This window comes from Ranitomeya imitator, chromosome 4 (assembly GCF_032444005.1).
Source record: "Ranitomeya imitator isolate aRanImi1 chromosome 4, aRanImi1.pri, whole genome shotgun sequence".
Classification (NCBI taxonomy): domain Eukaryota; kingdom Metazoa; phylum Chordata; class Amphibia; order Anura; family Dendrobatidae; genus Ranitomeya; species Ranitomeya imitator.
The window spans coordinates 515419736-515435479 of NC_091285.1; the positions used below are offsets into that span (position 1 = coordinate 515419736).

At 42.0% G+C, this 15744-nt stretch overlaps 1 protein-coding gene across 1 annotated transcript in view; it reads left to right on the forward strand.

Moving 5' to 3' along the window:
• ADAMTSL3 (ADAMTS like 3) overlaps nucleotides 1-15744 on the forward strand; it is an 810189-nt gene that overhangs the window by 763085 nt on the left and 31360 nt on the right. Inside the window, exons 26-28 of the mRNA XM_069766101.1 lie at nucleotides 2951-3163; nucleotides 12238-12421; nucleotides 12513-12717. Coding sequence (XP_069622202.1) covers nucleotides 2951-3163; nucleotides 12238-12421; nucleotides 12513-12717 — 602 coding nt within the window. The remainder of the gene's footprint in view (nucleotides 1-2950; nucleotides 3164-12237; nucleotides 12422-12512; nucleotides 12718-15744) is intronic.

A 15744-nucleotide genomic window follows, 5' to 3' on the forward strand; every position in this document is an offset into this window, starting at 1 on the left:
TTTTTATTTTCACGGCTCTGCGTTATAAACTGTAGTGAAACACTTGGGGGTTCAAAGTTCTCACAACACATCTAGATAAGTTCATTGAGGGGTCTAGTTTCCAATATGGGGTCACTTGTGGGGGGTTTCTACTGTTTAGGTACATTAGGGGCTCTGCAAACGCAATGTGACGCCTGCAGACCAATCCATCTAAGTCTGCATTCCAAATGATGCTCCTTCCCTTCCGAGCCCTCCCATGCGCCCAAACGGTGGTTCCCCCCCACATATCGGGTATCAGCGTACTCAGGACAAATTGGACAACAACATTTAGGGTCCAATTTCTCCTGCTAACCTTGGAAAAATACAAAACTAGGGGCTAAAATATAATTTTTGTGGAAAAAAAAATATTTTTTATTTGCATGGCTCTGCGTTATAAACTGTAGTGAAATACTTGGGGGTTCAAAGCTCTCACAACACATCAAGATGAGTTCCTTAGGGGGTCTACTTTCCAAAATGGTGTCACTTGTGGGGGGTTTCTACTGTTTAGGTACATTAGGGGCTCTGCAAACGCAATGTGACGCCTGCAGACGATTCCATCTAAGTCTGCATTCCAAATGGCGCTCCTTCCCTTCCGAACCCTCCCATGCACCCAAACGGTGGTTCCCCCCCACATATGGGGTATCAGCGTACTCAGGACAAATTGGACAACAACTTTTGGGGTCCAATTTCTCCTGTTACCCTAGGGAAAATACAAAACTGGGGGCTAAAAAATAATTTTTGTGGGAAAAAAATTTTGTTTTATTTTTATGGCTCTGCATTATAAACTTCTGTGAAGCCCTTGGTGGGTCAAAGTGCTCACCACACATCCAGATAAGTTCCTTAGGGGGTCTACTTTCCAAAATGGTGTCACTTGTGGGGGGTTTCAATGTTTAGGCACATCAGTGGCTCTCCAAACGCAACATGGCGTCCCATCTCAATTCCTGTCAATTTTGCATTGAAAAGTCAAACGGCGCTCCTTCCCTTCCGAGCTCTCCCATGCGCCCAAACAGTGGTTTACTGCCACATATGGGGTATCAGCGTACTCGGGACAAATTGGACAACAACTTTTGAGGTCCAATTTCTTCTCTTACCCTTGGAAAAATAAAAAATTGGGGGCAAAAATATAATTTTTGTGAAAAAATATGATTTTTTATTTTTACGGTTCTGCATTATAAACTTCTGTGAAGCACTTGGTGGGTCAAAGTGCTCACCACACCTCTAGATAAGTTCCTTAGGGGGTCTACTTTCCAAAATGGTGTCACTTGTGGGGGGTTTCAATGTTTAGGCACATCAGTGGCTCTCCAAACGCAACATGGCGTCCCATCTCAATTTCTGTCAATTTTGCATTGAAAAGTCAAACTGCGCTCCTTCCCTTCCGAGCTCTCCCATGCGCCCAAACAGTGGTTTACTGCCACATATGAGGTATCAGCGTACTCAGGACAAATTGGACAACAACTTTTGAGGTCCAATTTCTTCTCTTACCCTTGGAAAAATAAAAAATTGGGGGCAAAAATATAATTTTTGTGAAAAAATATGATTTTTTATTTTTACGGTTCTGCATTATAAACTTCTGTGAAGCACTTGGTGGGTCAAAGTGCTCACCACACATCCAGATAAGTTCCTTAGGGGGTCTACTTTCCAAAATGGTGTCACTTGTGGGGGGTTTCAATGTTTAGGCACATCAGTGGCTCTCCAAACGCAACATGGCGTCCCATCTCAATTCCTGTCAATTTTGCATTGAAAAGTCAAATAGCGCTCCTTCCCTTCCGAGCTCTCCCATGCGCCCAAACAGTGGTTTACTGCCACATATGGGGTATCAGCGTACTCAGGACAAATTGGACAACAACTTTTTGGGTCCAATTTCTCCTGTTACCCTTGGTAAAATAAAACAAATTGGAGCTGAAGTAAATTTTTTGTGTAAAAAAGTTAAATGTTCATTTTTATTTAAACATTCCAAAAATTCCTATTAAACACCTGAAGGGTTAATAAACTTCTTGAATGTGGTTTTGAGCACCTTGAGGGGTGCAGTTTTTAGAATGGTGTCACACTTGGGCATTTTCTATCATATAGACCCCTCAAAATGACTTCAAATGAGACGTGGTCCCTAAAAAAAATGGTGTTGTAAAAATGAGAAATTGCTGGTCAACTTTTAACCCTTATAACTCCCTAACAAAAAAAAAAATTGGTTCCAAAATTATGCTGATGTAAAGGAGACATGTGGGAAATGTTACTTATTAAGTATTTTGTGTGACATATCTCTGTGATTTAATTGCATAAAAATTCAAAGTTTGAAAATTGCGAAATTTTCTAAATTTTCGCCAAATTTCCGTTTTTTTCACAAATAAACGCAGGTACTGTCAAAGAAATTTTACCACTATCATGAAGTACAATATGTCACGAGAAAACAATGTCAGAATCACCAGGATCCGTTGAAGCGTTTCGGAGTTATAACCTCATAAAGGGACAGTGGTCAGAATTGTAAAAATTGGCCTGGTCATTAACGTGCAAACCACCCTTGGGGGTAAAGGGGTTAAAGATGGGACAGCACCTTCTGTGACACTACAAATTCTCTATAATATATTGATAGACATACCAACTCATACAGTAACTAGTGTACATTTCCTTTTCTTGTGCAGCAGGCATACACCAACTTTACTAAGGAGTGGATCACTTAATACAATTGGCACGTCTTACACCAGTTAAACCGGGAGTATGTCATATCTCCAGCAAAATCCACTCTATAGATTTAGCTATGGATTTGTGGTGTATTTTATTGCTATTTCCATTGAAAAACTTTCTGCCACATATGAACTTGACCTTAAAATATGTTAAGAACTGATGTTAAATACATTATAACTGGACCAGGTATAAAAAAATTATACTGTGTAACACAGTCCCATAATGTCAAATAATACTGCTGGTTTTCCTGCAGGTTGTCCAGTGCAGACAAGCCACCAAAATACAATTCATTGGTTTCTAAGAAAACAACCAATAGAAGAAATTAAAGACTTGAAATATCGTTTTTTGGTTTCTGGACGGGTTCTAGAAATAAACCCCTTGTCTGAGCAGAGTACTGGAGAGTTCAGCTGCTGGACGTCAAATGATTCAAGGACAGTGTCAGCCTGGGTGACCGTCTCTATAGAAGGTGAAGTTTTATAGACATTGGAAATTTACACCAGATACCTTTTATTCTGATAAAAAGGCACAATGTGGTAGAAAATTATTATCAGCCATAGTCAGGAGGTCTCAGTGAAGGACTGGGGTACCAAGGGCCCACCACTAGAAAGGACTGTCGGGGCAAACTGTTCAGCTACATGAAAATATTACCTTACCCTCAGTCAAAAATGTACCTAACTTCTCTATAATAATAAACAGGGTCGTAGTTGGCTAAATGAGTGATGAGATTTTCTTCCTGTGTGTACATAGTGTGCCAACGATTGCTCATCTATAAGTTGTTAAACTGTAAACCGCTGCGGAATATGTTGGCGCTATATAAATAAAGAATATTATTATTATTATTTTTAAGTGAGGTGGGACCAACTCCTGCAAAGCGTCCCATCCCATCCTGGGAAGACTTCACTGCTACTTCAGCCTCCATACCCACTCATTATCAGTGATGTACAATTATATCCACAGATGCCAACAAATTTAAGAGCCATATATGTATTGACAGGGCAGAGGTTTATCTAAGGGGCTGGTGCTGGGTGGTGGGAGATCATGAATAAGCCATGGTTTTTATGTAATAGGGCTAACATAAAAAATGAATATCTGCCCTTGGTGAAAAAAAGCCTAACTACAATTCTGGCTCACTGGTTGGCAATTAGATTCCGAGAATGTTTTCAAATTTTAAAGTTAAATTGCAGTGGAGCTGGAAGTTGAGTGCATTAAATCTGGCTTAACTCAACATTTTACCACTTGCCAAAGGGTGGATTATTGAAGGTTTAATTTTGTACTCAATCCTTCAGAACTGCTTTTGCTTCCATGGTGAGAAAAATATTTTTAATTCCATGGATCTTTAAGTGTAATCTAAGTCAGTGCACGCTGGAGTAAGAGTTCAAGTCTTCCACCATGAGAACAATTTTCTCTGCCTCCCTCAGACAACAAAGTGCTAACTACATACACCTCTCAACTGATGTTTGGTTCTACATTTATCATGGCCAGAGGTTTTACTGGTTTCTGTATCGATCTGTTCCAATTAGTAATAATAAACTACCAGCATATTGTGCCATGCATATGTTTCTTGCTAAAACATTATCAACCTGATTCTTGCAAATTCTTGAATGCATAAATGACTTGGACTAATTAGTACAGAAATAGAAAAAAATATGCATTGAAAAGAAAATATTGGAAAACAATGAATTAAGAATGGCTTCATGACTTGCAGTAATGAGGCTGTGGATACAGCTGGGAGCTATCATTTGTTGCTGGTTATTGTAGAAAAATCTGGCTCTTTTTACAGTGTCATAAAAACTCTGTGCTATTTCATATTGAAGTGTTGAAAAAAGGATGGACACATCACGGTCAGCCTTAGCCAGCATGCTACCCATGGTTAGATCAACCCTGTGGCTTGATACAGTGCACACAGCAACATACAAATCCAATAACTAATGCAGTATAACTGAAAATAAATAAATTCATAATAATTCATAATTATTAACATGGTCCAAAAACAAACTCCATTAATATAGACGGTGTTAGGGTTGGCAGAACGCACCGAATATATATTTATTAGAAGAAGTTGGTGCGTTCGCAACCCAGGATCCACCGTGCAGGAAAGCACCTGCAGCTAGATATGGCAGTACAATATAGTAGTATAAACAGACTCTGTTACTTCACAGAGTCTGTTAGCAAAGATAACGCTGTGCCCTGTTTGGCTCACAGAGGCACACAGCTACTAAGTAGAGCAGATGGTAGTCATGCAGTCAAATGCAAACCTGAAACTCCTCGCCGGAGGTGCCAGCATTCTAGGGGCTTATTTCAGCCGGGTCCCTGAATACACACACACGAAACTCCTCACCGGAGGTGCCAGCATTCTAGGGGCTTATTTCAGCCAGGTCCCTGACTGCATACAAACATGACCACACTGGCGCTGAGCTGATACATAAATTGATACTAGCGCATGGCCGTGCGGTCATGCGCACCTCTTATAGCTGCAGCACAAACAGGACCTTCCTAGAAGGACCAATGAAAGGCTGCCACAGACGTTGAACACCTCAGGACCTTCCTAGAGGACCAATAGGATTTGCTGCAGTACCTGAACATGTGACCCTTGATCTCCAATGAGAGATCTTACCCTGGGCATGCTCAGAAGGGGAAAAGTAGGACTTAGTCCCAAAGACGTCTGCTCGCTGCTGACCAGTACTGGCTACAATGGCAGAAGCTGGAAGGACAGCACTAACCCTTTGCACAGTGTCAGACTGAGCATGACGCTGGGACCGACGCCTCCGCTGAGCAGGCTCCACTGCGGCAGGAGAAGAATGGGAGACCGCAGCGGAGATGGCTCGAGATTCCCCCTGTGCAGAGGCAGGAACTCGACCCCTAACAGACGGCTTCACCAAAACATACATTGGGACTTTGCGGTAGCCCAAAACACAATGTTTCCACCTCCATGCTTGACAGTGGGGACAGTGTTCTTTGGGTCTGAGGCAGTATTCTTCTTCCTCCAAACACGGCAAGTTGAGTTAATTCCAAAGACCTCAATTTTTTATTCAACTGACCACAGCACCTTCTCCCAATCACTCACAGGATCATCCAGGTGTTCATTGGCAAACTTCAGATGGGCCTGCACATGTGCCTTCTTAAGCAGGGGGACCTTGCGAACACTGCCGGATTTTAAACCTTTATGGCATAATGTGTTAGCAATGGTTTTCTTGGTGACTGTGGTCCCAGGTGCCTTGAGATCATTAACTTGTTCCCCCCGTGTAGTTTTAGGCTGACCTCTCACGTTCCTCATGATCAATGATACCCCATGAGGTGAGATTTTGCATGGTGCCCCAGATCGATGTCGATTGACAGTCATTTTATAGTTCTTCCATTTTCTTACTTTTGCACCAACAGTTATCTCCTTCTTACCCAGTGTCTTAATTATGGTTTTGTAGCCCATTCCAGCTTTGTGCAGGTCTATGATCTTGTCCCTGACATCCTTATAAAGCTCTTTGGTCTTGCCCATGAGTCTGACGGATTAATTGAGTCTGTGGACATGAGTCTTTTATAAAGGTGACTATGTAAAACAGCTGTTTTCATTGCAGGTAATGAGTTGATTAGGAGCGTCTAACTGGTCTGTAGGAGCCAGAACTCTTAATGGTTGGTAGGGGATCAAATACTTATTTCTCACTGCAAAATGCAAATAAATTTATATAATTTATGCAATGTGATTTTCTGAATTTTATTTTTCATATTCTATCTCTCAATGTTAAAATTAACCTACCCTTAAAGCAAGGGATTAAATAATTATTTCCTTCACTGTAGCACTGAGCACAAAATGCATCAGGATTACCTGGGTTTGCAAATGTGTGCGTGCCCAAATTGGGTGAACATATACGTATTTTTTAGGAGTATATCGAAAAGTATGATCATGAGACTGCAACCAATCGTTACCCAAGGAAAACAGAATATACTGCATATGAGCACATTATTTTAGTGACCTTAAAGAAGCACTCCCATAAAAGATTTTATACTTTCACTAAATTGCAATCATCATATTATAAGGCACTGAGTACTGTGACAAAGTCAATGGTAAAATACTGGAGGGGAGATATTGTATGTTTCACTGAGACTATTAGCTTCAGTGATTTGAAACCTAGAAGTTTTGCCCCAGCACTCTAAGTTCTGAGAGGAGTTAACCGGCCATTTTAAGGGCTGGGTTTTTTTGTGGACAGCTAACATGTGGGTGGGAGGCTTTCCACCATATCTCCACCCCACTGTGTGACTTAGGATATGAATAGTCAACCTTCTGAGGCATTCAGTGTTCGGTAGGCCTGGAGAGAGGAACTCCAGTGCTCTGTGTCTTGATAAGGAAAGCTGAACCATTGTATGTTTATTATATTTTCTTAGTGGGCGGGACTGTGCTGTATGTTATGTTTTATTTTTCCTTAGACCAAAAAGGCCTTGTTTATTTTTGCTAATTCTGCACTGAGTTATGCAGCACCCTTAAAAAACCAGTGAGAGATTTAAAGAGACAGCATTCCTGTGCCTACCTCAGTGTGCAGCCTTTTCCCTTCTACCCAGCTAATTCTTCACTTTTCCATTAGGTCTATGACATCTCGTGATTATGAACAGACTAGCTGAATCCTTCTAATTCTATGTATAAACAGCAAGTCTATTTTTCACACATGAGTCATCATTAAAACCACAATTCTACATCACAACAGAAACTCTGATTTCATTCATTTCAGTGTCCACGTGACTGTCACAACTTCATAACTGCCGGTCACAATTGCACTGATGAATGCATGATCATGTAAGTAATGTAGCATACTTGTTTGATCATGCCTTCACATGAGCCTTTGCAAAATGGTACCTGGGGCCAGCTTTCTCCATGCTTTGTGCTCAAAGTCTCAGCTCAAGAGCAAACAGTGGCATTTAAAATTTTGGACAACCCTTGTCAAAATTACTGTTATTGTGGACAGCTAAGCAAGTTGTAGATTAAATGATCTCTAATAGGCCTAAAGTTAGAGATGACACATTTCCTTTGTATTTTAGGCAAAAATATATACCGTATATACTCGAGTATAAGCCGAGATTTTCAGCCCATTTTTGGGGGCTGTAAGTCCCCCTCTCGGCTTATACTCGAGTCATACCCAGGGATCGGCAGGGGAGGGGAAGTGGGGGCTGTCTAATTATACTAAACTACTCCTGGCGCGGTCCCTGCATGTCCCTGCTTCCCCAGCGCCGCAGCTTCTTCCTGTACTGAGCGATCACATGGTACCGCTCATTACAGTAATGCATATGCGGCTCCACCTCCCATAGGGGTGGAGCCGCATATTCATTACTGTAATTAGCGGTAACAATGACAGCTCAGTACAGGAAGAAGCTGCGGCACCGGGGAAGCAGGGACATGCAGGGACCGCGCCAGGAGTAGGTTAGTATAATGGGGTGGGGAAGCGCTGCGCGATATTCACATCTCCTTGTTCCGGTGCCGCTCCGTCTTCAGCATCTTCTGCAGTGACGCTCAGGTCAGAGGGCGCGGTGACGTGGTTAGTGTGCGCCCTCTGCCTGAACGTCAGTGCAGAAGACGCTGAAGATGGAGTGGCACCGGAACGAAGTCAGATGAATATTGAAAGTGCCAGGGGGCCTGAGCGACGGAGAGGTAAGTATGTGATTTTTTTTTATCACAGCAAATGGGGCAAGTGTCTGTATGGAGCATCTTATGGGGCCATAATCAACATTTGTGCAGCACTATATGGGGCAAATATCTTTATGGAGCATCTTATGGGGCCATAATCAACATTTGTGCAGCATTATATTGGGGAAATGTGTCTATGGAGCATCTTATGGAGCCATTATTAACCTTTATGCAGGATTATATGGGGCATATTTTAATATGGAGCATCTTATGGGGCCATCATAAACTTTATTGAGCAATATATGGGGCTCCTGATTCAATATGGATATTCAAAAACACTTAACCTACTGATGTCTCAATTAATTTTACTTTTATTGGTATCTATTTTAACTTTTGACATTTACCGGTAGCTGCTGCATTTTCCACCCTAGGCTTATTCCCAAGTCATTAAGTTTTCCCAGTTTTTTTTAGGAGGGTCGGCTTATACTAGGGTCGGCTTATACTCGAGTATATACGGTCTATTATAATGTTTTACATTTTTACATTGCAAAAAGAAAAATGGGCTGATGCAAAAGGTTGGGCACCCTTGGCGATTTGTGTGCTCAGATTAATTTCCCTTTTGTTATGTAAAAAATGATATTATATATACAGTACAGACCAAAAATGTGAACACACCTTCTCATTTAAAGATTTTTCTGTATTTTCATGACTATGAAAATTGTACATTCACACTGATGGCATCAAAACTATGAATTAACACATGTGGAATTATATACTTAACAAAAAAGTGTGAAACAACTGAAATTATGTCTTATATTCTAGGTTCTTCAAAGAAGCCACCTTTTGCTTTGATGACTGCTTTGCACACTCTTGGCTTTCTCTTGATGAGCTTCAAGAGGTAGTCACCGGAAATGGTCTTCCAACAATCTTGCAGTAGTTCCCAGAGATGCTTAGCAATTGTTGGCCCTTTTGCCTTCACTCTGCGGTCCAGCTCACCCCAAACCTTTTCAATTGGGTTCAGGTCTGGTGACTGTGGAGGCCAGGTCATCTGGCGTAGCACCCCATCACTTGCCTTCTTGGTCATTCTCCTGATGAGCTTCAAAAGGTATTTACCGGGAATGGTTTCCACTTCAAAGGTGTGCCCTGTCAGGTTTAATAAGTGGGATTTCTTGCCTTATAAATGGGGTTGGGGCCATCAGTTGTGTTGAGCAGAAGTCTTGTGGATACACAGCTGATAATCCTACTGAATAGACTGTTAGAATTTGTATTATGGCAAGAAAAAAGCAGCTAAGTAAAGAAAAACGAGTGGCCATCAATACTTTAAGAAATGAAGGTCAATCAGTCTGAAAAATTGGGCAAACTTTGAAAGTGTCCCCACGTGCAGTTGCAAAAACCATCAAGCGCTACAAAGAAACTGACTCACATGAGGACCGCCCCAGGAAAGGAAGACCAAGAGTCACCTCTGCTTCTGAGGATAAGTTTATCCGAGTCACCAGCCTCAGAAATCGCAGGTTAACAGCAGCTTAGATTAGAGACCAGGTAAATGCCTCACAGAGTTCAAGCAGCAGACACATCTCTACAACAACTGTTAAGAGGAGACTTTGTGCAGCAGGCCTTTATGGTAAAATAGCTGCTAGGAAACCACTGCTAAGGACAGGCAACAAGCAGAAGAGACTTGTTTGGGCTAAAGAACACAAGGAATGGACATTAGACCAGTGGAAATCTGTGCTTTGGTCTGATGAGTACTAATTTGAGATCTTTGGTTCCAAAGACCGTGTCTTTGTGCGACACAGAAAAGGTGAACGGATGGACTCTACATGCCTGGTTCCCACCGTGAAGCATGGAGGAGGAGGTGTGATGGTGTGGGGGTGCTTTGCTGGTGACACTGTTGGGGATTTATTCAAAATTGAAGGCATACTGAACCAGCATGGCTACCACAGCATCTTGCAGCGGCATGCTATTCCATCCGGTTCGCGTTTAGTTGGACCATCATTTATTTTTCAACAGGATAATGACCCCAAGCACACCTCCAGGCTGTGTAAGGGCTATTTGACCAAGAAGGAGAGTGATGGGGTGCTACGCCAGATGACCTGGCATCCACAGTCACCAGACCTGAACCCAATCGAGATGGTTTGGGGTGAGCTGGACCTCAGAGTGAAGGCAAAAGGGCCAACGAGTGCTAAGCATCTCTGGGAACTCCTTCAAGATTGTTGGAAGACCATTTCCAGTGACTATCTCTTGAAGCTCATCAAGAGAATGCCAAGAGTGTGCAAAGCAGTCATTAAAGCAAAAGGTGGCTACTTTGAAGAACCTAGAATATAAGACATATTTTCAGTTGTTTCACACTTTTTTGTTAAGTATGTAATTCCACATGTGTTAATTCATAGTTTTGATGCCTTCAATGTGAATTTACAATTTTCATAGTCTTGTGGTCGGCGCTCATCGCAATGCAGTAAATCTACTACATAGCGGCGATCTGACGATAGCTCCTATGTAGCAGGGCCGATCGAGTTGTGCCAGCTTCTAGCCTCCCATGGAGGCTATTGAAGCATGGTAAAAGTGAAAAAATATTTAAAAAAATAAAAAAAATATAAAAGTTTAAATCACCCCCCTTTTGCCCCATTCAAAATAAAACAATTAAAAAATCAAACCTACACATATTTGGTATCACCGTGTTCAGAATCACCCAATCTATCAATAAAAAAAATCGCTAAACGGTGTAGCGAGAAAAAAATCGAAACGCCAGAATTATGTTTTTTTGGTTGCAATGACATTGCATTAAAATGTAATAACGGGCGATCAAAAGAATGTATCTGCACCAAAATGGAATCATTAAAAACGTCAGCTCAGCATGCAAAAAATAAGCCCTCACCCAAGCCCAGATCACGAAAAATGGAGACGCTACGAGTATCGGAGAATTGCGCAATAATGTTTTGGTTTTTTTTTAGCAAACTTTGGATTTTTTTTTTACCACTTAGATAAAACATAACCTAGACATGTTTGGTGTCTATGAACCCCTAATGACCTGGAGAATCAAAATGCTAGGTTAGTTTTAGCATTTAGTGAACCCAGCAAAAAAGCCAAACAAAAAACAAGTGTGGGATTGCACTTTTTTTGCAATTTCATCGCACTTGGAATTTTTTTCCCGGTTTCTAGTATACGACATGCTAAAAACCAATGATGTTGTTCAAAAGTACAACTTGTCCCACAAAAAACAAGCCCTCACATGGCCATATTGACGGAAATATAAAAAAATGTATGGCTCTGGGAATTAGGGGAGCGAAAAACGAAAACGCAAAACTGAAAAAGGGCAAGGTCTCGAAGGGGTTAAAATAGTAAAAAAATCTAAGGCATAGAAACTTAAAGGAGTATTCCGATTGTAAGAAGTTATCACCTATTGGAATAAGTGCTAACTACTAGACCAGTTGGGGTCTAATTGATGAATTTGACTTTTATTGCTATAGAATAGAGTAGGAATGTGACTGCCCGAACACCACTCCGCCACTCCACTACTCTGCTTTCTAAGGCAATCCCATAGAGACTGAATGGAGCGTGTGACGAGCATGTGCAATCCTGCTCCATTCTAATAAGATTAGGTTCTGGTTCTGCTGATCACTGGGGTCCTAGCGGGCGGTCTACCACCAATGTAAATGTTAACAGTTGTATCGCTGCAGAGTATTTTTCATTCTTCCCAGTTGTCCTACAGCATCAGTCAACAGATCACAGGCTGCTGTTTCGGGAAACCTGCATTTTGCGGCGAGCCGCCCACAGCCTGTGATCTCCTACCACCATTATTACAGGTTGTTATAGAGTGCACCGTCACACATTGTGGTAATGTAATCAATGCTATCCGCAAATCAGAGGACCCAATGTCAGTCTCTGTTTCATTTTATGGCACAAGTACATTTTGTAATAAAAGCTTTTGTTTGCCACAGTGTACAGGCTGGAATATGGTGAATGGAGTCCTTGCTCAGCGCCTTGTGGGAACATGGGATCTCAGTTACAAACACAACATTGTATAACCAGGGAAGGACACAGGGTGAACGTTTCTTTGTGTGAACATCTTGAACCATTGCTGGACCGTTCTCAGCTATGTAACATACAAGACTGCCCTGCCAGGTAAGGCAAATCGGGTAACGGAGAAATGAAAGACGTGTCAATCTGTAGAGTTTCTCTTTCACAGTATGTGACATATATTATCCATTCCTAGATGGGCCACAGGTTCCTGGTCTGAATGCTCTGCCTCCTGTGGCACTGGATACCAGCAGAGACTGGTTGGCTGCCAACAGATCACGTCAGACAGTCATGTAAAGGTGCTGCCTTTAAATTCTTGTGGATTTACTGATCGACCAGCCACACGGAAGCCATGTTCTGTTGATACTTGTGTGGATTGGATTCCCCAGGCATGGGGGCAGGTAAATATGAGTGTGATCCAATAATCTATAAGGATATCAGAGGTAGCAATCTCATCCTGAGCGTGGTGTCTGATACTGTCAAAGTACGACAAAGATGATCCATGAGACGATTCTATGTTGGCGCTGAAAGTATTACTCACCAGAAAAATCCGCAAATCTCTGTAAGGCCTCATTCACACATCTGTGTTTGTCATGTGTGTTCTATCCATTTTTTTTCCCAGATAGAACAAGTTCCCATTATAATCTATGGGGCTGTTCACAGGTCCATGTTTTTTCACAGATCGTGTGTCCGTGAAAAACTCACGCAGGCATGTCCAGTCTTACGGATGAAAACAGCCAATGCAAGTCTATGGGTCCGTGAAAAACACGTACAGCAAAAAGATGACATCTGTGTACAGTCAATGTGCTGTCCGCATTTAAAATGGCAAATAATAGGAAAATATTTGTAATTTATTGATTTAACCATCCATGAAAATTGCTGATGGTAAAAATGGGCGTATGTACCATACTTTGACCACACACTGATCCAAAACACTGATGCCACGGTACCATTTTTTATGTATGTGTTCAAACACGGATGTGTGAACGAGGCCTAATAGAAGGACCCCAAATAGGAATAACCTTTACGTGTAAATTTACATTTGCACCACATATATTTGGGTTCTCGTAGACCCATCAACAATATGTATCCAAAATTTTCCACTTTTTTCAGGTCATACATGGCACCTTACTAGCTGATAATCTTAGCTGTTTTTCCCATGTGGACAATGATTATATATTAAAATCTATCACCTTTGTACTTATCGCCCTAATGAAAACATCCCAGTAATATTGCTTATTCACACCTTGCAGAAAGTGGCACTTACAGGAGAACATAAAGCCGGAGCTGAAAGTATGTAGACACTATGCAATTCAGCTTGTTGTGTATGTGGAAATATTCTCTATAAAATTTTGATTCTAGTAATTTTTTTTATTATAGTCATTTTCTAGAGGGAGCTGAACCAAAACAAACATCGGCGTGTAACCGTGTTAAACCCCCCTTGGCAGAGATAGTGTAATGAGTAAGAACGCTTGGCTTCTGTCATGCACCTCTTGTCGGAGGATGATTGGACATAATTAAAATACACAGCCCTAAGCTTTGAGCAGAAGCACCGCAGATGTGTGTAGAAAACCAATAACCATTATTAAACTCCACCAAAACATTAGTCTTTATGAGAAAATTCATCAGTGGAATAAGGCCTTGTTCTTAGCCAAATTGCAGAATTTAACACTTTCACTGGCAAGAAGCTGGAAATGTAGATTTTGCTTTTTAATTAAAAATATTACCACTGGGAAACTAGTATTTTACCTCACCGGAGCCAGCTTGTTTCCACGTCTGTAAAGATTGTCACAAGTTATACTTTACTTCGGCCATGTAATGTATAAAATGAAAGGTAATTAATCCACTATGGAGCTCTCATGTCATGTCTGCTGTAAATAATATTTATATTACTCATAAAATATCAATTCTGGAGCATCTCCTAATCACTGAAATCTGCACCATGCTGCGTTCTTAATTATGGAACTGTATGAGTTCAAGTGTTCTGGCGCTTTGCCTGACTCTTCCCACTTGCCCTGTAGCTGTGGCAAGTGGGGTTCATATTTATGGGGTTGATGTCACCGTTGTATTGTTTGATGACATCAAGCCCACGGATTAGTAATGGAGAGGCATCTATAAGATAGCTATCAATTACTAATCCTATAGTTGTATGGTAAATAAAAACACAGCCAGAATAAAGTATTTTATTAGAAATAAAACAAAACACAGTTTTCCATTTTTATTTAAAAAAAAACAAATACAGTTATACTTACAGTGGGGCAAAAAAGTATTTAGTCAGTCAGCAATAGTGCAAGTTCCACCACTTAAAAAGATGAGAGGCGTCTGTAATTTACATCATAGGTAGACCTCAACTATGGGAGACAAACTGAGAAAAAAAAATCCAGAAAATCACATTGTTAAGGACTCGCGGAACGCACCAAGTATAGATGATATGAAACTAGGTGCGTTCGCAGTCCGAGGTCCACCATGCAGGTAAAAACCCTGCTGCTAGTAAGACGGACTATATGGCGGTACTATAAGTATACATGCACGGGTTAACTTCACCCTGCGTGAAGGAAGCGATCCTGTTGTGTCACAGGACCACGGTACCGCACATAGAGCGCGAGCAAGAAGTCAGCGAACACAACCCCAACACAGGATTGAAGTCCGATTAGACCACTTGCTGGCACAACACCGCAACTGGGTGTGTAAGGAAACTATTAAAAAAGTATATAAAGGCACGAGAGTGCATGCAGTGCCGCACTGACGGACGCCACTAACCACCCAGGCTTGGGTAAGGAAAGCGCAGAGGAAGCGCACGGCGCCGTACAGGCGGTCACAGCAACTAGACACTGTTATGTGTGTAACGTGCTGTAGGATAAGTCGGGCGCTAGATAGCAAACATACACCTTCCACGAACAGTCATCCAATAGGGAGGGTATTTTAAAGAGCGACTTTCACTCACAACACACACACATATAATCAAGACAATACTAGCGCATGGCCGTGCGGTCATGCGCAGTTTGTATAGTTGCAGCACAGGAAGCTGCTACTGAAGTTTTGCCCTCTCAGGACCTTCCTGGAGGACCAATGGAATATGCTGCAGTACCTGAGCATGTGACCCTCGATCTCCAACGGGAGATCTTGCCCTGGGCATGCTCAGTGTGTGCAAATAAGGACTTAGTCCCAGAGAAGCCCGCTCGCCGCAGATGAGTGCAGGGTACAACAGGAGAGCCAGAAAAGGCAACAGTAACCCTTTGCACAGAATCAGTCCCAGCAAGACGCTGGGAGCGACGCCTCCGCTGAGCAGGCCCCACTGCGGCCGGTACAGAATGGGAGACCGCAGCAGACAGGGATCGAGATTCCCCCTGTGCAGCAGAGGAAACTCGACTCCTAACATTACCCCCCTTCCTAGGGCCCCCCCTCCTTGGGCCTCACCACGCTCGAAG